This window comes from Aulonocara stuartgranti (assembly GCF_965226115.1).
Source record: "Aulonocara stuartgranti genome assembly, chromosome: 17".
NCBI lineage: Eukaryota > Metazoa > Chordata > Actinopteri > Cichliformes > Cichlidae > Aulonocara > Aulonocara stuartgranti.
Genome location: NC_138953.1, coordinates 37,518,615 through 37,538,836, shown reverse-complemented (window position 1 = coordinate 37,538,836; position 20,222 = coordinate 37,518,615). Strand labels below are relative to the sequence as shown.

Here is a 20,222-nt window from a genome sequence, read left to right as displayed (position 1 = left end):
ACTGTGTCATAGGATTTCATAGTCTCATGAAAACTTCCTTTTTCAGAATCCATGCAGACTGACACTAGATCTGCAAGGTTTAGGTTGATTGCAATAGCAGGAATAAGTAACACTAAGCTGTGTTTGTGGTTTATTATGACACGAGACACCACTCTAAGAAATCTGTAACATTTATGTTTGCCTTTTGTGTAACAGCACATGAATCCATTCCCATGTACACTTATTTCTCAAAAAATGTGAGCATGTATTTACAAATATATACACTGAAATACATTCTAAAACTCACGTATTACATTAAAGACAGCTGCTTTAAAAGAAAAAAAAAAAGTACACAACCTCTTGTACAAATGATCAATGTTACAATTTGGACACCTTGGTGTAAACACTGGGTAACTCATCTGGTGAAGCATTTGTTTTAAATACACTAAAATGTGACAATGGGACAAAGAATGCATAAAACATATTCTAGGCTTACAAACAGTATATGAAATTGAAAGAGTGGCCTTAGGTACAAAATATCAATGACAGTGATGATCGCTTTGCAACACCCAGAGATGAGGATTTTATTTCCCTTTCAGAGGCAACCTTAGTCGAGTTTAATAAAGGAGCAGCTGATGTAAATTCTGTTCTTTGTTTTGTTAAAAGGTGTTTGTGAATCCGAAATAACCGATTACCACACTGTAATCCAGGAAAACCACTTGGAGCTATCAGCGTGTGCCATTATTTTTCGGGTTCATAGTATCTTTTTTTCATGGCCCGATATTTTCGGAGGAAATACAGAGCTTCTAGCTCCTTAATGACATGATCCCCCCGGGCCACCAGCTGTTTGATCTTCTCTGGGTCGGTAACGTCTTTATGCTTCATGAATGCTGACTTCAGGCGCTGTTTGAAGTACGCTGCTCCCTGAGGGTATTCACGGCCGAGATACAGGAGCTTGTTTGGAGAGGAGAGACACATTTTTAAAGCTCTGCAGCATTGCACACCACCCAGCGTTGTTTCTCTTAACACCAGTTTACTTACATTTTTGTACAGCCTGATAACTTCAGTTTTTAAAGGGTTGGACATGGCCTTTCACACTTTTGAAACGAGAAGAGGAGAAAGGGAAGGTCAGGAGAGAGAGCACACAGAAACCATTACACAAAATTAAGTTTAGCTTAGCAGCTAGCTTACGAATTACCATGTAGAGCACCGCATTTATGCCAAGCGCAACAAATTGACATTTACACGTGTTATATTATGTACGCCAATGAAGAGAAAAATGTCTTTTCCTTGCGTCCTTACCTATGAATGCAAGGGACAACTCCGTAGTGCACGTTGTCGCACGTCGTTTCGTTCTGTCGCAAATAAAAAACATAGCAAGTACGCATGCGTATAGGTTGCCACGGTTACCCAGACGCGCGGACGAACATGGTGAGGGTTTTTCCCCTCTATTATTTCCTTATAATAGACCAGCTTAAATATTATTTTTAAAGGTCTATGTGATTACAGGCTACCAGTTAGCGCAATTACGTAGTAACCTATTAGTTTACTGTACGAAATACAGTTTCGTAGTTCTTAACTTCGACACTTTCTCTCTCTCTCTCTCTCTTTATATACAGAGGTGGCAAAAGTACAGACGTTCTTTACTTAAGTAGAACAACTAAGTAGTACAGATACCTGGGTTAAAAAAATGCTCCACCAATAGTTGAAGCACTGAAGCAACTGTTTTACTCAAAAGAGGAAAAGTACAGGCTCTGAAATGTACTCCAAGAAAGAAAGTAGCTCTTTGTAGGACAATTCTAACAAGGAAACTGAACCTCCTGCTATATTAATATAATATAATATCATTATACTATTAGTACATGATAACATAAATACAATAATCTAAATTAATACAATAACATAAATTATAATCCCAGTGAATATGCCCAGTTTGAATGTGTTATATAGGACCCAATGCAGTGGAAAGGAATATTTAAAAAAAGAAAAAAAGAAGCGGTTTTCTGTTGCCTCCACATTTAAACATTAACTCTTGATTTTAAAGTGAGATTCAGCAGGTGGGGGACACTAAGATCTGTGGAGTGGCTCAGCAAAGGGAAAAGAATTACACCTCATAATAATGTCTAATGTGAGATTCAGTAGATTTTATTTGTGTACATGCTGTGGTCAGCTGACCTGCTGCTCTTTGTGAATTTACACAACTGAATTTAGCAAGATGTCAGCAGTTTTCACAAGATGTCCTGGGTGATGTCCATCCTCTACACTGACACGGACACCACTCCTCTACTCATTAGATTGTCTTTACAGTAGACAGTATAAAGTTCAGTGAATTAATCTAAACATCATCAGCTTAAGTGTGAAGTTATTTCACAGTCTTTTCTCTCCCTGTGAAATAAAACCGTAAATAAACAGTCTGTGTTTTAGCTGATAGAAATGTTGAATTTGAAATTACCTGCCACTTAGCGCTAGCTAGATTATGAAGTTCCACTAACACAAAAGGTCACCTGCACTACTTCTGGAAATGTAGGCAGTAAAAGTAAAAGGGTGTCAGAAAAATAAATAATTAAGTAAAGTACCTGGATTTTCTACATAAGTACTGAAGGAAACGGTTTCCAGGGCCTAATCCGTGGATCGGCTTCCTCCGAGGCGTGGACGTCTATCAGCAGAGAATGTACCTTCACCTATCAGCAGAGAATGTCCCTTAGTCTGTAACACAGTCAAATATATTCTCAAGTAATATTCAAGCATGCCATTCAGCGTGTTAGTACGAGCTCGGGAGCAGCTTGGGAGAACAAGAAAACAGAGACTGCTTTAGATTGTCTTCCCAAAGTGACTCAACTTTATTCACAAGTACAACAGTTTATATAGAGGGTAAAATTCATGAGACAGCAGATTTATCAGTTTAAACCAGTACAGACCAAGATAAGGCAGTGTCTTCCTGCCCATGGGTGAAGAAGCATCCTTTGTGTAGTTTATTAGTTCAGCTACAATTGTGATTATCTCAGCGACATATTTTCAAGGCACAAAACGAAGAGTTCTTACATTAGTGAAATCTGAAACAAACCATTTGGCCTCAACAGGCGTCTAAAAGATTAAGAAACTAATGTAGCTGAGGGAGTGATCTCTGTGGTATTTCAACCTTGTACCAGCCTGTGATTCTCACACATCAATTCTTGGGTCAAAGAGAAAAATAACTAAAACAAAGGGGCCTTATTGAATGACAGAGTTTTCCTGCATAATGTCACTATAAAACAATATCCAGTAAATGCTACCATGGTACTAAAATACCTAACAAGTACTGTAACAAAATATTTGTATTTAGTTACTCCCCACCTCTCTATATCTATCTATAGTGTATATAGATATAGATAGATACATAGTTTCTTGAATTTCTGTTGTGAAACATGACATTCTGTAACTTTCTCTCTGTCTTTTTTTCCTGTGAATGAAAGCTTCCCAAGAAACAACAGGTATGAGCAACAGGCAGTCAGTATATCGTCTGTCTTTGACAATTAGACACAGAACTCAGCTCAAGATACACACAGGAAGCTTCCTTACTCTTTCTCGCTGCTTCGTTCTCTTCAGCAATATATCCATTTGCTAGTAGGTACACACTGAACTGTCACTGTTAAACTACACTTGCAATGCTCTGATGCCACAGAAGAAGGCCGGTAAGGTGTCCAAGGCTCAGAGGACAAAGCGGCAGCAAGAGGAGGAGGAGAGGAGACTTCGAGAGGAAGGTGAGCAGTCTCTCTTAATTTAAACCTCCAGTGTAGGTGGCGTTTCTGGCACTGAGACTTTAAAGGGAAATTGACTTTTAAAAAAATGAATCTGTTACACTTTTTGAGCTTCTCTCAAGATTTGTTCATTGTCATTATGTTGCTAGAACGTAACAAAAATTGCAATGGTGCTCTCGGTAATAAAGAAAATGTAGAAAAGATAAATAAGATTTACTTAAAAAAAGATAAATGCAGAAGCCTTTAGCAGTCTTTAGAGTAAAGTGACTGGATGTGAGTGTTCGTGCAGGTGGTCCATGGGGAAGGGCAGGTGGACGGATGGCTTTCACAGCTCTTGGAAAAATAGCTGTCCCTCAGCCGGGTGGTAGTGGTCTTTATGTATCTATACCATTTCCTAGATGGCAAAGGTATGAACAGTTCGTGTCCCGGGTGAGTGGGGTCAGCAGCAATATGGCTGGCCTTCCTTTGCAGTCTGCCAGCTTATACTGAATTGAGGTCTGTTAGCTGCTTAATGTGTCTTTGGAGGATCCTCTCAAAGAACTTCATGATGACTGGGGTCAGTGCGACTAGGCAGTAATCATTTAGGCAGGCCACAGCTGATTTTTTTTTTGGCACAGGCAAAATGATGGAGGACCTAAGGCAGACAGGGATAGTATAAAGTTGCAGAGACAGATTGAAAATGTCCAAAAAGACCCCAGCCAGCTGGTCAGCACATGTCCTCCCTGACACCTTTTCCGGTTTTGCAGCTTTGTTAGTGTTAGTTCTCTTCAGAGAACAAGTCACTTAGTGGAGCTGCAGGATCAGGGGCTGATGCTGCTTCTCTAGTTGAAGGGGAGCAACGGTTGCACCTCCATTAGTGTTGTCAATCTGGAGAAGAAACTGTTCAGGGTATCAGGAAGTGAGGGATCCCAACTGATCTACTGCTCTATGTAGCTGTTTATGAGTAGGAGAGATAGGCGCTTGTTGGTGGATGTGTTCTCTGTTAGCACTGTATCTGTAACATGTACATTGTAGAGGAAGCCCGGATCAGGGCAGAAAGAGAAGAACAGGAGAGAGTGGAAAGAGAGAGAAAGCAGAAGGAAGTGGAAAGGCTTGAGCTAAAGGTAAGAGCCCAGTTTAATATTAACCCTAAATGAAGCATAAAAGAAGAAATGTACATACACAGAAGAGTACTTGGGAATGCTTTGTGTGCTTGGATGTCTTTCTCTGACAGGACCTAGAGCGCAGAGAGGCCGAGTTGAAGGAACTGCACCATCTACTGGAGGAGAATCATACTGCAGTAACCAAATGGAAAACTGAAGCTGTGGAGACAGCCAAGGTGTGGATCCACAAGCATTCTGTCCAGTAGATATGGACATTTTCTTTTTCCCTGATGGATTTCTGGCAGTGTATGCTTTGTGTCCAGTGGGAGCGATACATGCGTTGCGACGGTGCACCAGACCCAGCAGTACAGAAAGAGATGAATACATACATGAGTTTATGGAGAGATGACCCTGAGGTCAACATCACGCTCGTGCTCCAGCAGTGTAATCTTGCTCTGCAGGTCTGTATGTGTTTGTTGATCAATGACAGTAAGGTTATTTTATTTCCCTATTATCAGATAATAACCAGCAACAATTTTCTTTATGTTAACTGGCAATAATTAAGTGATAATAATCAGGATGAAAAATTAAGCACAGGACAAAAGTAGCTCGAGCTATTAAAAATAGAGGTAACTAAAGCCTTGTCTTCAAGTGAGTTATCTGCTGTGTGTTCTAACATAACAAATCTGTTCTTACAGCTGGTAGATGAGTTGGAAGATTTCCTCAAAGATGTTACAGATCCCCAGGAGGGCCAGAAGTACCAGAAGGTTCTCATAAATTTGCAGGAGCTAATTCACTCAAAACACCACCTTGCTACAGAAGAGATCCTTAAGGTACAAGATACCTGATTATTCCTATGATAACACATCAGGATGCAGTTTGATTTATAGTAACAATATAGCAATAAGTCCAAAACCCTGCGTGTCCATGGTTTCAGAGTGCCAGTGAAAACGTCAGCACTGAGACAGGCAACATGCAGACTGTGATCAAAGATGACAACATTACACTATGTCTCTGGGCCAACCTCAATAAGATTCCAAGGTTTGTTCATAAAGCTATCATCTTAGAATTTCATTCTGTTATATATCCACTGTTACAGTGGTGGATGCTCATATTAAAGTTTCACATGGTGAAATCAGTGTATGTGTAAGGAATCTCTTTGAGTCAACGCTCACACTTCAGACTCTTCAGTTCTAGGAGTGAGCACAGAAGCTCAACCCTCTCTTTAGCAGCCATTCAGAAGAAAGTTGGTTTAAGTGAGCGGGAAGGAAGCCAGACAGCGGTTAGACAGACAGACCAACTGTCCGTCTGTCCACCCATCTTCTGCTGCTTATCTAGGTTTGGGTTGCAGGGGCAGCAGTCTAAACAGAGACAGCCAGACCCTTGCCAACTCCTCCAGTTCATCTGGGGGGACACTGAGGCATTTCCAAGCCAGCAGAGAGACACTAAAGACATCTTTTCAGCATGTTCTAGGTCAGCCCAGGGTATCCTAGTAGGACATGCCAGAAACGCCTCATCATCTCATCCAGCAGCAATGGGCTAATTGTCCACGAACTCCTGAAACCCCTTTTGAACAGGGGGACCACCACCATGATCTGCCAAATGTCGCTGGCTCCCACATTTTCCTTCTGATGCTGCCCATCCAAAAATAGAAATATGGTGCTAGAAATGAACATCATTCCAACGTTAAAGAAAGTCAATCATTTGTAGCTGTGCCTTATGATGAAGATGAAATTTGTGGACAGTACCTAAACACAGACTTGTACAAATGTTGCCTGTAGGTACACAGGCTGATGTTTTATTCCTCTTTGTGTTTCTACCTGGTCCATCCAGGTTTAAGAGTGTCAGCTTCAGTGAGGCAGGCCTCAGCTTTGAGCTTCCCAAGCAGCTGGCTGTGAGTGACATTGCTGTGCGCATCCTCCACACCCGGTATGACCACCTATCTTCATTAGCCAGGATGACTCATCTGAGAACACACACACTCAGCAACAGGGTCTACCCGGCGATGCAGTCCACCCAAAGGTTAGGCGAGAGGGAGGTAAGATGAAAGCTTCTGTTGTGGGTTCCTTCATTTACTGGGTTCTTTTCCTTCCTATAGAATGCACATCTCACAGAGTGCAGCCAGTCTGTGGTCAAGGAGGAGCAGTCCAGAGCCTGAAGAGAGCCAAGTGAGCCACGTCCAAACACTGATGGAGGCACTTGATGGTAAGATGGTCTTTAAATACAGTGGGGCAAAAAAGTATTTAGTCAGCCACCGATTGTGCAAGTTCCCCCACTTAAAATGATGACAGAGGTCAGTAATTTGCACCAGAGGTACACTTCAACTGTGAGAGACAGAATGTGAAAGAAAAAAAATCCATGAATCCACATGGTAGGATTTGTAAAGAATTTATTCGTAAATTAGGGTGGAAAATAAGTATTTGGTCACCTCAAACATGGAAAATCTCTGGCTCTCACAGACCTGTAACGTCTTCTGTAAGAAGCTTTTCTGTCCCCCACTCGTTACCTGTATGAATGGCACCTGTTTGAACTCATCTGTATAAAAGACACCTGTCCACAGCCTCAAACAGTCAGACTCCAAACTCCGCCATGGCCAAGACCAAAGAGCTTCCGAAGGACACCAGGAAAAGTATTGTAGACCTGCACCAGACTGGGAAGAGTGAATCTACATTAGGCAAGCAGCTTGGTGTGAAAAAATCAACTGTGGGAGCAATCATCAGAAAATGGAAGACATACAAGACCACTGATAATCTCCCTCGATCTGGGGCTCCACGCAAGATCTCATCCCGTGGGGTCAAAATGATCATGAGAACGGTGAGCAAAGATCCCAGAACCACACGGGGGGACCTGGTGAATGACCTGCAGAGAGCTGGGACCAAAGTAACAAAGGTCACCATCAGTAACACACTACAACGGCAGGGAATCAAATCCCGCAGTGCCAGACGTGTTCCGCTGCTGAAGCCAGTGCATGTCCAGGCCCGTCTGAAGTTTGCCAGAGAGCACATGGATGATACAGCAGAGGATTGGGAGAATGTCATGTGGTCAGATGAAACCAAAGTAGAACTTTTTGGTATAAACTCAACTCGTCGTGTTTGGAGGAAGAAGAATACTGAGTTGCATCCCAAGAACACCATACCTACTGTGAAGCATGGGGGTGGAAACATCATGCTATGGGGCTGTTTTTCTGCCAAGGGGACAGGACGACTGATCCGTGTTAAGGACAGAATGAATGGGGCCATGTATCGTGAGATTTTAAGCCAAAACCTCCTTCCATCAGTGAGAACTTTGAAGATTAAACGAGGCTGGGTCTTCCAACATGACAATGATCCAAAACACACCGCCCGGGCAACAAAGGAGTGGCTCCGTAAGAAGCATTTGAAAGTCCTGGAGTGGCCTAGCCAGTCTCCAGACCTCAACCCCATAGAAAATCTGTGGCGGGAGTTGAAAGTCCGTGTGGCTCGGCGACAGCCCCAAAACATCACTGCTCTCGAGAAGATCTGCATGGAGGAATGGGCCAAAATACCAGCTACTGTGTGTGCAAACCTGGTAAAGACCTATAGTAAACGTTTGACCTCTGTTATTGCCAACAAAGGTTATGTTACAAAGTATTGAGTTGTATTTTTGTTATTGACCAAATACTTATTTTCCACCCTGATTTACGAATAAATTCTTTACAAATCCTACCATGTGGATTCATGGATTTTTTTTTCACATTCTGTCTCTCACAGTTGAAGTGTACCTCTGGTGCAAATTACTGACCTCTGTCATCATTTTAGGTGGGGGAACTTGCACAATCGGTGGCTGACTAAATACTTTTTTGCCCCACTGTAAAAAGCAAGCACATAAACTAAACTCGTTTTAAAAATACATATCACACTATGTCACAACTAACTCTATGTCAATGATTATTGTAAACTTAGCTTAGAAAGAATGTGTTTATTTCCACAGACAAATTAACCAGCGGTTCTTCTAAAAGCCTTAATGACAGTTCTGTCTGTCTGTTCACCAGTCAGGGATCCGATTGGTCCCCCGGAGGAGCACACAGTGATCAACCCTGTTGCCCAGGTGGTAGACTTGATGGAGTACACACCTCTGGGTGGAGTATTCTACTATGATGCGTTTCACCTCCCACCTCAAATTCAATATGCCCATGGCTGGAAATTTGTGCAGGTGAAGAGATAAGGGTCTTCCAGCTAGCATGAGATCAAACCTCACTTGTACTCAAAGTGCATGCCTGTTTTTGTTTGTAGGTGTTGAGGACAGGTATGCAGGTCTTCTCTTATCAGGCTGAGAAGTCTGGTTTGGATGGCCACGAGGCTCTCCCCTGTCCTCTTATTGGGGTGTCTGTGACACTGCCCGACTCTGTTGTCTTCTTGGAAGCTCCACACGTGGCTCGCTGGGATGCTGCAGGTATACCACACTCTGAAATACATCTGAAAGACCCCACAAAGTCAAAGATATTGAAACTGTCTACTCCCAAAGGTAAGCAGTGGAGGATGGATGGTATCACCGACATCTCCTATGATGAGTCTGAGGCCAAAATCTCTTTCAAGATGGACTCCTTCCAAGCGTTTGCGCTGATGCAGAAAACCTACGCCAACCTTCCTTTTCAGAGCTGGGAGCTCCGGCCACTGGGCCAGGACTCTGCTCTCTACACTGTCAACGGGGCGTTCATAAACATCAGCATCACTATTCAGGTAAGACGGCAGGAGCACTGTGGACGCAAGACGCAGGAAATAAACAGGAGATGTGGCTTAACTGTTATAATTTGTGCATCTGTGTCACTGATAGGATAATAAATGTATGCTGCAATCAGAGCAAGAGGGGGGGCTCTCTCACCTCATCGGAAAGTGGATGAGTGGCTCGGACCTGCAGAAGGCCATGGTCGACGCTGGGGTCAACATCTTTGTGAATGAATACGCGCACAAATACGTCAGCAGCACTGCCAAGGTCTGCAACACAAAACCAAGATGCTAAATTTGAGACGCTAATATGAGAAGCTTAATAAGAATCCTTCAAAGATTGAAATGCATTTTATGAAGTCAAATGGGTTTCAGAATGGAAAAATGGACTTGAACGCCCCTTTAAATGAGGAGATTGAAAAACAAGGTTCGGCTGATATTTCACATGGTACCCACTATTTAAGCAGCTCAGACTACCCCCAGTTGTTGTGCATCTTTTCATTCATCTGACTGAAGAAGTGAATAAGTGCTTTTCATGTCACCAATTAGGGCTGTCAACATTAAGGTGTTAATGCGTCATGACGATTAAAATTTTTAACGCAATCAACCCATCTGGAGCGCAGAATGGACAAACTGCCCAAAATGCATTGACAGAGACATTTCAGGGATTTTGAGTCATTCTGCGCTCCAGATGGGTTGATTGCGCTAAAAAAAAAAAAAAAGTAAATAGCGTTATTTGCGATGACTGCGTTAGCGTTAGCATTGACAACCCTACACCAAATATAAATGACTACAGACGGAAATGTCAGTTAGCGTGTGACTTGGTTGGTGAGATTTTCACCTGATGGTAGCATTACGTTAAAAGGTTTGAACCAAAGTTTGTATTACACAGTGCATGTAAGTGTCCCATGAAATCATAAGATAAATACGTTTTTCTGCATTTACACAGGGCTGCCTGAAGCGGTCCTGATATGTAGTTTTAAACAACAATTTAATTATTGTGTTTTTGCAGTATTAAGAATTTCGAAATGATCTGTGGGGTTTCTGTCCTCTTCAGGACCCACTCACACAGCACGCTGCCTACGAACAGATGGCCCTCTTTTCCTCTGCCTGTGCATTCTCGTGGAGCAAGTGGAATGCTAAATGTGGAGCTGAGCATCTGGTCATGCAGGTACTCTCTCACACATAGATACACTTTATGCAATGTAGTATTTTACTCCATTATCTACTTAAGGCCTCAGTCACACTAGAGTAAAAATAGAACGGCTACCTCTGTGCGAGCAGGAGAAAAAACTGTGGCTGGTGAGTGATTGTGCTGAAAATAATTTTGCTACCTGGGAATGACCACAAGAAGTTGTGGGGACCACTTTTGGTTGCAAGGAGATTCAGCATGTTGCCAGGTGGGAGGTAACCTGTCTCTGCCTGATTCGGACCGACTGCAATCCCTCTCAAAGAGATTGGTGAAGGTTTGCGATTAATCGCCATCCACTTTACAAATGCAAACATGCTGTAATCAACTGGAGTCAGTCTGTACCAATTAGCACGACTCTGCTACCTGATCAATTAATGAACCAAGAAAACGTGAATTACTAAAGTTTGTGCCAGAAAATTTTGCATAAACTGTGCTGAATTTTAAAACTAAAAAACGTGTTTAGTTATTTAGAATGGGAGGTGGACATGTTTTCAGAACGATTGCATAATTAATACACCCGATTGGCTCAAAGTGGAGAGCGAGACATAACTTTGGCTCCGTCCTGTCATTCTTTACTCAGTCCTCTGAGTGTTTAGAGCTGAGCCTCGTGTATTCCTGCTGTGCAGTAACACTGGGATTTAATTAAACAGCAGAACTCAAAGAAGCATCGGAGGGAGGCGGGGGAGATGTTGGACAAATGATGCATACAAGGATATGTCTTGTTTTGGCAACCTATCATTTTTATTATAATGGGCAGAGCAGGTTTCAGTATTCAGGGTTTTAGAGATTTGAAACATCTCTTTAGAAATGTTTTCTCAGCAGTGTGCAAAGACAGGAAATTTTAAGGTTTTCTTTTACTTCCTTAATAGATGCATTTACATAACATCTCTGTCAAAATGCAGCTGTTTGGGGACTGTGTTAGTTTAATATGCAGTATGAACAGCGTTATCCTCTCTACTCGAGAAACTGGCAAACGCAATTCAAATATTTTAAATTACCAGAATTAAATCCTGTGTCTACTTAGTGCTACTTGGCCAGCTGTACCACTTTATGGTACGTAGAGTAAAGTGAGGTGAATGTTATCTGTATCTCATTACCATTATTTTTCTTTTTTTTTTTAACTTTAAAACTCCATGTAGAGGAGGAGGCATCTTCTTCCATGTACTAAGACCAACAGCAGACGTTCAATTTGAGAATTGATAAATAAGTGAACACGTTTTACAGAATCATGAAGCGAATGAAGGTCAGGTTAGAGTTTACCTTTTAATTGAGAAGTCTAGCTGGTCTTACCAGCTGCACCACAAATTGTGTGCGTAACATTTGTTGAGCGATGCCTTCAGTTTCTAACTGCAGGATGTGTGACAGCAGCTCTGTTGCATAACACCAATTCAGTTTCACACACTGCAGAACTCAGACAGATGCATGCATTTACACATGTAGCAGAGTAACAGCACATTAACACAGACGGCAAACAAACATATTGAGTCTCCTTCGGCCCGGTCTTGTTTATCTGAATTGCTTTCTGTTTTCTGCCCCAGGCTCTGCTATAGAATCACATGTCTGATGCAGACAGCAGTAGATTTGAGAGCTATCACAGGTAATTGTGGTATTATTGAAAACCCGATTTTATGTAATTGTCAATTCACCCTCCCCCCGCATGTGGTCTCAGACCTGGGCCCGGTCTCTGAAGCAGCCATTTCAAAGTCAAGGACACGGCACACAGTTGCAACAATTGTGGTTTGGCTGCAGTCTCCAATTACCATTCTCTCTAGTGCAGCTCTAGATTAAAGCAGACTACCACCTGGGTTCTCTTAACATCAACCTTTACGCAGCCAGAGCTATGAAAAAGGTAAAACAGTAGGCTTTTTATAGAACACGAAACCAAGAAGCAAAAGTGATATTAACTTGTGACTACCTGATTCTCACCAAAAGGTTACTGACCATAGTTGAGCAGACAGAACAGAGATGAAATTGGCTAACATTTAATATGCTTTAATGTTACATCAACTTGCAAAACTCTCTTTGCCAGGTGTGTGAGCACCACAATCCCTCCCCCGTGCCCAAGGACTCATGGAGTCTGTACCTTCTGGGAGCTCAGAGGAGTCGAAAGCTGGCGATCACAGAAACAAGTGAAGCTTTTTCTCCAGATCATTATCCTGGCAGCGAGTTTCACTCCACCTTCATCCACTTGCTTCAGGACACCATGAGTCCTGATGGCGTCGCTCGGACCAGAAATTCCCATCATTTGTTTGTCGACACAGTGCAGAGCCTGCTTTGTGCCACAAGGCCCCTGATGTATTCATAATCCCAGTGAAATAAACTTAAAAATGCACGACTAAATACAACAACGAGAGAGCTGAATTTGAATTGTACACTTGGATACACATAACACACATCTTCTATTGTAGAATTGGCTACTTTATTTGTGAAAAGATCCACGCATCTCCTTTGGAACATACAAAAGTGTATGAAGTTGTGGCAACCACAGCAAAAACTTGAAGATGGAAAATACAAAAAAAAAACAAACAAAAAAAAAACGTTTGTGTTGAAACTGTAATAATGCAGAAATACAAGTTAAAACTCATAATCACATTTTCCACTCAAAACTAGCAAACTCATAAATATAGACTTCATAAACACTTAAGAGTTTTATTACCAGTGTTTAAAGAGTTAAGTTATAAACTGTCCTCAGCAACCGATGAGGTAAAATTCCATTAAAAATGCTGGTATTCTCCTGCATCCTCAAGTACATAAAATGTGTTTAAAAAGCCACAGGTGGAGCAGCTCACTGAACAGCTGAGCAGCACTATCACACATGCATACACACAGATAATCTTATTTAGCAAACATAATGTGATGCATAAACTCCTCTATGGGGTTAACTATTCCTGAGGCCAGGCCTGTGCTGTCGATGCAAGTCTTATAGGAATTTGCAGGCACAGTAAACATCCCAACAGCCTCTGCTCTCCCAGTGCAATAAATATCTCTGGAGGGCTGATGAGCACTAGCACCATCGACCCTCAGGACTTCGACTAGACAGGGGGCTGGCCATTGTACCGGAGCCCTGTGTAGGGCCACAGCAGCTGCTGGATGGTCATCCAGGAGTCCCCGGTCCCTACAGGGGCTGCGTCTACGGCTGGCTGCATCACCAGGCTGGCCAGCAGTGCCAGGAGACCTATGCAAATAAACAATGATAACAATAAGAATCCTTTGTTTAATTAAGAAAACACCCCCACTTCTGCATGGATAACAATCTCTGAATTATTGATGTTTTACTTGAATGTTACAGCTGTGCTATTGCTGGGTACCTTGATGCAATTTATCTGAAAAATACTAGGTAAAGATTTAAAACGCACGGTATCAAGAACAAAGTACAATATTGGTGTCAAATGCATATATGGCAGTTTTGATTTTGATGGCACATTTTCAGAAAAACTGAACAGGGGGCGATATTAAAAACGCAGGTGGAGGAAGATTTTGCAATTAGACCAACTATCAACAGGTATGTAAAGTTTCATGAATTTCCAAGCATGCTTAGGCCCTCAATAAAGGAGTTTATTTGCCAAAATAACTTTACCATTATTACACAACTTAGGGGTTGCCAAAGCATCAACGTTGAGACTTCAAGGTGGGGGCATGACAAACGAGTGGAAGATGTCACGGTCTGTCCTTTATATACAGTCAATGGAGTGGTTCTCCTAGGTTTAAACCAGTAATGGTAACAAAAGGAGCCTACCCGCTAGGAGCACCATCATGGCTAGCCAAAGCCAAAGACCCCTGCCACCTCTGGCTACTGCTGCTGCCGTCCGGGAACTGGTTAAACTATGGGACAGAGACTGGGCCGCTCCTGGTTCTGTAGATGTAGGGCTGGATGAAGGGCTAGGCCTAAAGAAAACGAAATAACGTTATGACACGAACTAGGTAAGACATGGTTACTACGGGAAAAAAAAGATAAAATGTTAAAAAGATAAAGCGAAAGACTTAAGTTACCAAAAATACTTGTGACGTAGTTAGCTTATTTCAGGACACTGTCATGAACACAGTAAAATCTGTTGGTCATTTGTGGTAACTTAATTACAGCAGGCAGTAAATTAGCTGTGACTTGGCTAAAATTACAATTTAAATGCAGTTAAGTGCATTAAACCACCCATCTTATAACTGCATCAAAGCACAACCATACACATCACTGTTAGCATAGAAAGATGTCAGCAGTTGTTAATAGCAGTTGGCACTGAGCTGGATTTCAGCATTAGCTTATCAGGCAAAGGCAACAGATAATTTTGGCCTGAGATCTGTCAACAGCAGGAATGCCGCTTCAATTTAGAGTCCGTGCAAGGTCGTAAGTGGCCTTTGACTGGCACTCCTTCCAGATAAACATAGGCCTTTTGCATGCATTAATAGTGTTTTCCCCCCTTAGACAAAGTCAGAATCCACAATCACTTCCCACTTTGTATTTTCTCCCAACACACTTACAGCATTACAAAGAGCTCATCCTGATTCCTGAGAGATGTAAAGGGAGGAAAAGAGGAAAGGATAGTTCAGAACAACACCTGATCTGCATAGTTTGCATGATCTGTCACCTCACGAAAACAAAGGAACAGGCCAAGGTTTGCACATAAAACAGGTGGCCGAGCATGTTAGTAGATGACAAAAGCAAGCCTGGAGAACTTGGACTGGTTATCACGTTGAATCAAAAAAAAAAAAAAAAAAAAAAATGCAGAAACAAGTCATAACACAACACATAAAAAAGCATGCATTAAAAAGAACACATCCAAAAACAAACAAAAACACACAAAGTCTCCAGCTGAAGGAAATGATGAATTTCAAACAAAAGCCTCTGAGCCCCTTGAGCATAGAAGCTAGTCCAGCACAGATCTACATCATGAAAGAGTTTCATCACTTAGGTCCCACAACGTCCTCAAAGTTTTGAAACAAAAGGATGTGAACATCAGATGTTAAAGACACATTACATTTCTGGTATTAATGATACTTTGACCCAGGCCTCCGTTATCATTATACACAGCAGCAGGGCAGTGTTGACCAAATAGTATAAATGGGGATGGTGTCTTAAAATTGATATCATCATTAATGCCAAAATGTTACATGACTATTGATTTATGATGCAATATCTCTATACAATCACAAAATTTCAGTAACTAGTGAAAGTTCATAAGTGGCAATGAAGCGGTTATTCCATTCTAAAATAAAAACATTAATATGCCACTTATGAACTCTGATATCACAAGACGTTCAGGTTACAACTACTGGAACCTGAGCACAGCCAAATGATCAACTCTTTCACCATGTGTCAGTCTCTTGGTTTGTTGGCAGACAGTAGTGCTACCGTACGGTAGCGGTGGGCATTTAGTTGGACTAACGTCTTAAGGGGCAGAATGAGTGAGGTGAGTTTGCTGCCCAGCTCACTGAGACTGGACCTCCTCTCCACCACTGTCTCCTCCTTCTGCTCTTCCTCGGACTGGCAGTCTGTGTTGTTGCAGGCTGTCCTGTGGGCATGCACGGGTTAGGCATTCAAACAAACTTTTGAGCTGCACAATGACATATGACCATTGCTACAAAACCACAATTTTGTGTGCACACATGCCAAAGTCATGCATATGAAGCTAACAAAAGCAAGCAGAGAGACACCCCTGCAGCAGTCATGGAATTATATTCACCTCCTGCAGACCAGTAATTTCTCAGACATGAAGTCATGTTTGAAATTATAATTTGTTTTGCATGAATCAGTTCATTCCCAGCAATGCAGAGTATATGCTTAAATATAGCACAAAGCCATAAAGCAATTTCACAACCTTTCAGTTATTTGGAGATTATTCAGCGCTTGACTTCCATCATCTTTAGCATTAGCTTTTACATTAGTTTTCCAAACATGTGAAAGCATACGGTGCCCCATAAGAAAAACAAACATGTCACAAATGTCCACAGCAAAGATGTGTCACTTCAATATTTTGTCTTTTTTTTGTCTTCTTTTATTTATTAGTACTATTTGTATTTTATCTGTTCTATTTATATATTAATTGGCATCTGTGTGTGGACAGCAAAGAAAGAACTTCATTGCACAAAGAAATGCCTTTTTTTCTTTGGACACATGACAATAAACACTTTGAATCTTGAATCATATAGAAAAGAGGCTTCAGACAAATACTTTCCCAAGCAAATGTGGATGGACCAGATGCATGAAAGATGGCTGCTGTGTGGTTTGCTGTCTCTGCGGTTTGTGCTTTCGACTTTGTTTCTGCTAACTAGCTTCACTATTCTCTTTTTAATACCCACAAAGTCAGTCAGCACTCTCTCACTAACAAAATTCTCTTGTTTTGTTCTCAATAACATCTGCTGTTGACAATCAAAATTATTTCTGCATAAACTTATACTGTAACCAATATTGCACCTAAGAGCCGCCATTTTTATGCATCAGGGTCTGCGCTAAAAGAACTTTGGTGATGCAGCCAGTGCAGTATCCTCCTCCTCACACGTCTTACCCCTTCATCACAAGCGAGGGCTCTTCAGTGTCGACCCAGGGCACAGAGCTACTAAAACGTTTGAGTGGGGGACGCGCTGTGATCTTCCCTGCCACATTCCTGTAAACCAACGTTATCACATAGGGGCATAACAACAACAACCCTCAAGTCATGATGCAACAAGCCTTGGTGGAATTAATAACCAACCAGAACCCTCAAATCTTGCTGTAAAAGGAGTCCCAAAAAAAAAAAAAAAAAAAACCCACACTGCCTTTATATACAGAGTATACATTTTGTTGTAACTTAACTTGAAGATAATTTAACACACACACACACACACACACACAAATACCCACCATGGGGACCGTCTGGTCAGTCGTTCCGATTCAACCTCTGAGCCATCTTGTGTTTTGGACTGTGTTGGGGGGGACAAATCAAGCCATCATGAAAACCATACTCTTAAATAAAACTTAACCACAATCATATTTTGTCTGAATACATTTTCTGTATCAATGCTCTGCTTGTTGCTCTTAGTTCATTTAACTTTCCCTACGTTTTACATGTTACAAATACAGTCCAAGTACAGTGTGAAAATGTAATTTCAGTTTTCACTTTACACTATTATACCTCCTGTCATTTTATAGAAAAAGCACACCTAAGAGAAGACTGCTTCACAAACACCTTTGAAATTTATTTTATTTACATTTTAAATAACTTGTGGACTACAGAAAAACTACAATTACAAACTACAAAATGCCAGCCTTTGCAGGATACCGTCATCCAATGAGCTAGCTAGCTGCATTCCACTTGATCCAAAGTTCTCAGTTTCAATAATTACTTAAGAATGAATGATTTTCAAGCTGAAATATTGAGTTCAGACTTTAAAATATAAGGAAAGCTGCATCTTTGGAAACTATACATACAGTGGAGAAACAAAAACATAATGTAACATATTTCCAATGTGATGATGTAGAGTCTTGCAACTGATACTCACTGTGTCAAAATGCATGTTGCCTGGGCCAGCACGAGAAATTGTTATCATGCTGCTCCGCCGGGCTGTCTATGAGAGCACGCGCGGTGGTGGTAAATAAATATTGTAATTTACAGGATTAAAAAACAGTCAACAGAAATTTGAATAAATGATCATGATGAAATTGTGTGTAATCCACCTTGTTGTACTGTGATGACTGTTTCCTTCTTTCACGGAAGTCATCTGGAAAGAGGAACATATAGGTTACCCTTGCATGCAAAATATCACATGTATCACAATCTACACAGACCTGATTCCTGAGTCTCTACTCTAGTGAGTATAGTGGTTCATGTGAGGACAGCTACAAAAGCATTCATTGCAAGGCCCAGTGCATATTTGGCATTTAACTTGGCATTTAAAAAGTAATTATGAGTTTGCAGGAGTTTACAACCTATTGTATGCTACGGTCAGACTTTGTATGTCTAACAGAAAAAGGGTACAACCTTTTTCTGTTTGTGATCCAAACGACCTCTCATTCTGCATGAGCGTCTCCCGCAGTTCCAGCAGCTCAGCATGCTCTTTGGTGTACAATCTCCTGAGGTTCTCCACGTGCTGAATCATTACCTCCACAGCCTTTCCAATACGACTCTCCTGCAAATCCCAAACAAAGGAAACCATTGAATAATGAAAAAGTTTCCTTGTTATGCAGAAAACATGTTTAAATTCTCCACTTACCTGATGAATCGCTCCTAGCATCTCAGAGCGACTGGACACCCTAGTCATGGACTGGATGAGAATATCCAGGTTTTTCTGGAGCCTCTGGATGATCTCCATTGATTGGTTGTCATTGTCACAAAGAGGACTAAGAGCCTAAGCAGAAAAAAAGGAAAAGTGAAAAGAGAGAGCTGAAGAACCAGCGAGAAAATATCATACAATTTCCTCAGTTTATTTTTTGTTTCAACATATACATTTTCTTATTTATATTATTATTATTTACATATATTAAATAAATCATACAAAATACATTAAAACCATTGTCCACATTCCCTCCACTACACTTCGAAGCTCTCGTGACCTTTGCACCTGTCAGCCCTTTTACTCAGTGAAACCAATAATTACACAATATATTGTAACTTCAATCACACTATGTTTGTGCAACAACCCTCTACTTCATTTACTTACAGAGTTATCACAGCTACCAGTGGTACTTTAATAACAAAGAAAAAAAAAAAAAAAAAAAAAAAAAGAGTGTGCGCTCAACAGCTGCACACACACACCTGCAGTAAGCCCTGACAGCTGGACACTTCTTTGCGGACGTTCTCCTCGGCTAGGTCACGTGACCTCTCCTCTAGCCTGAGCCTCTTCTCCAAAGTGAACATGTCACACTTAAACCCCAGTGCCAGACGCTGGAACTCTGCCTGAAAACAGAAGAGAGGCACTTTAGTCTGAAAAGAAGTACCCAAACACCACCTCAAAATAGTATAAAGTACATTTCCATACGTTCTACCTTAACATCGACAGCGGTTCTGGACCAGCAGAAAAGTTACACCATTGAAGTTGTGAAACTTCCACATGCACACACTTCATATTTCAAGAGAATTTAATAGACTTGATGAAAAAAAATAGTAAGCAATAAAGTACTATAAAGTAAAACTTACTAGCATTCTACATGGACACACCATTTTTTTACAAGGTTAAAAGGCAAACACGTGCAGGATCCAGTGGTATACATACCTCAATCTCCTTATCACTAGGTGACAGGCTGTAGACAGAAAGACAAGATCAGAAAACTTCATGTGCATACGAATGATTTACAGATTATGTTGGAATGATAAGTTGTCTTACTTGTTCTTATCTTTGAAAGTGTCAGGAATGACTAACATCTCAGCTATAAGGAAACCAAAAAGCGTGCATGCAGTCATTCAAGTCCATGAATATTAAAAATGCATTTTAATACAAGAAATATCTTAAACATACTTTCCGTGTCCGTGGCCATGCTGGCTACATTTTGGTCCTCCTGAACCTTGTGCTCCTTAACGGCCTCCACGGTGCGAGTCAGCTCCTGCAAGATCGGTACAAACATTCCAGTCTCAGTTTCTTTCTC

The 20,222-nt window shown here is 41.3% G+C and overlaps 3 protein-coding genes across 17 annotated transcripts in view; 1 reads left to right on the top strand and 2 right to left on the bottom strand.

Moving 5' to 3' along the window:
- Positions 1-117: 117 nt before the first annotated feature.
- lyrm5a (LYR motif containing 5a) lies at positions 118-3,283 on the bottom strand. Of its 3 annotated transcripts, none has more exons than XM_082512013.1 (3): positions 2,556-3,283; positions 1,021-1,076; positions 118-933 (listed from the first exon to the last, which is right to left on the bottom strand). In XM_082512013.1, exons 2-3 carry the CDS (start codon positions 1,063-1,065, stop codon positions 721-723), a joined length of 258 nt encoding a protein of 85 aa, XP_082368139.1. In that variant the 5' UTR covers positions 1,066-1,076; positions 2,556-3,283; the 3' UTR covers positions 118-720. The 3 variants fall into 3 exon arrangements, with proteins under 3 accessions (XP_082368139.1, XP_082368137.1, XP_082368138.1); XM_082512011.1 differs by lacking the exon at positions 2,556-3,283 and adding an exon at positions 1,282-1,340; XM_082512012.1 differs by lacking the exon at positions 2,556-3,283 and adding an exon at positions 1,178-1,270.
- Positions 1,036-12,982, top strand: dnai7 (dynein axonemal intermediate chain 7). 6 transcript variants are annotated; one of them, XM_082511999.1, is made up of 16 exons: positions 1,346-1,410; positions 3,641-3,719; positions 4,731-4,819; positions 4,930-5,034; positions 5,122-5,259; positions 5,497-5,631; positions 5,736-5,839; positions 6,632-6,820; positions 6,897-7,003; positions 8,808-8,968; positions 9,049-9,208; positions 9,281-9,495; positions 9,590-9,748; positions 10,538-10,651; positions 12,211-12,269; positions 12,702-12,782. In XM_082511999.1, exons 1-15 carry the CDS (start codon positions 1,366-1,368, stop codon positions 12,220-12,222), a joined length of 1,812 nt encoding a protein of 603 aa, XP_082368125.1. In that variant the 5' UTR covers positions 1,346-1,365; the 3' UTR covers positions 12,223-12,269; positions 12,702-12,782. The 6 variants fall into 6 exon arrangements, with proteins under 6 accessions (XP_082368122.1, XP_082368125.1, XP_082368120.1 ...); XM_082511995.1 differs by lacking the exon at positions 12,211-12,269 and adding an exon at positions 3,432-3,449 and having other exon boundaries at positions 1,391-1,410; positions 12,702-12,982; XM_082511997.1 differs by lacking the exon at positions 12,211-12,269 and adding an exon at positions 3,432-3,449 and having other exon boundaries at positions 1,397-1,410; positions 3,565-3,719; positions 12,702-12,982.
- An 87-nt stretch (positions 12,983-13,069) lies between these two features.
- Positions 13,070-20,222, bottom strand: part of lrmp (lymphoid-restricted membrane protein) — a 29,810-nt gene continuing 22,657 nt past the window's right edge. For 4 of the 8 annotated variants that reach the window (XM_082511965.1, XM_082511964.1, XM_082511967.1 and 1 more), the window contains exons 27-39: positions 20,096-20,180; positions 19,964-20,006; positions 19,853-19,880; positions 19,396-19,536; positions 18,854-18,988; positions 18,622-18,769; positions 18,318-18,361; positions 18,143-18,208; positions 17,505-17,563; positions 17,170-17,268; positions 16,051-16,176; positions 14,409-14,557; positions 13,070-13,847 (exon numbers count right to left, since the gene is read on the bottom strand). In XM_082511965.1, coding sequence (XP_082368091.1) covers positions 13,705-13,847; positions 14,409-14,557; positions 16,051-16,176; positions 17,170-17,268; positions 17,505-17,563; positions 18,143-18,208; positions 18,318-18,361; positions 18,622-18,769; positions 18,854-18,988; positions 19,396-19,536; positions 19,853-19,880; positions 19,964-20,006; positions 20,096-20,180 — 1,266 coding nt within the window. In that variant the 3' untranslated portion in view covers positions 13,070-13,704. Of the gene's footprint in view, positions 13,848-14,408; positions 14,558-15,145; positions 15,173-16,050; positions 16,177-17,169; positions 17,269-17,504; positions 17,564-18,142; positions 18,209-18,317; positions 18,362-18,621; positions 18,770-18,853; positions 18,989-19,395; positions 19,537-19,852; positions 19,881-19,963; positions 20,007-20,095; positions 20,181-20,222 lie in introns of all 8 variants that reach the window. The other 4 variants (XM_082511968.1, XM_082511969.1, XM_082511970.1 and 1 more) reach the window with 4 other exon arrangements.

Bases quoted from the DNA above. Each gene is read 5' to 3' on its own strand.
- lyrm5a (XM_082512013.1), bottom strand. From the start codon at position 1,065: ATGTCCAACCCTTTAAAAACTGAAGTTATCAGGCTGTACAAAAAT. The intron at 934-1,020 runs GTAAGTAAACTG...TCTCCAAACAAG, and splicing joins TTATCAGGCTGTACAAAAAT to CTCCTGTATCTCGGCCGTGA.
- dnai7 (XM_082511994.1), top strand. From the start codon at position 1,366: ATGCGTATAGGTTGCCACGGTTACCCAGACGCGCGGACGAACATG. The intron at 9,209-9,280 runs GTATACCACACT...CTACTCCCAAAG, and splicing joins GGCTCGCTGGGATGCTGCAG to GTAAGCAGTGGAGGATGGAT. The intron at 10,652-12,701 runs GTACTCTCTCAC...TCTCTTTGCCAG, and splicing joins CTGAGCATCTGGTCATGCAG to GTGTGTGAGCACCACAATCC.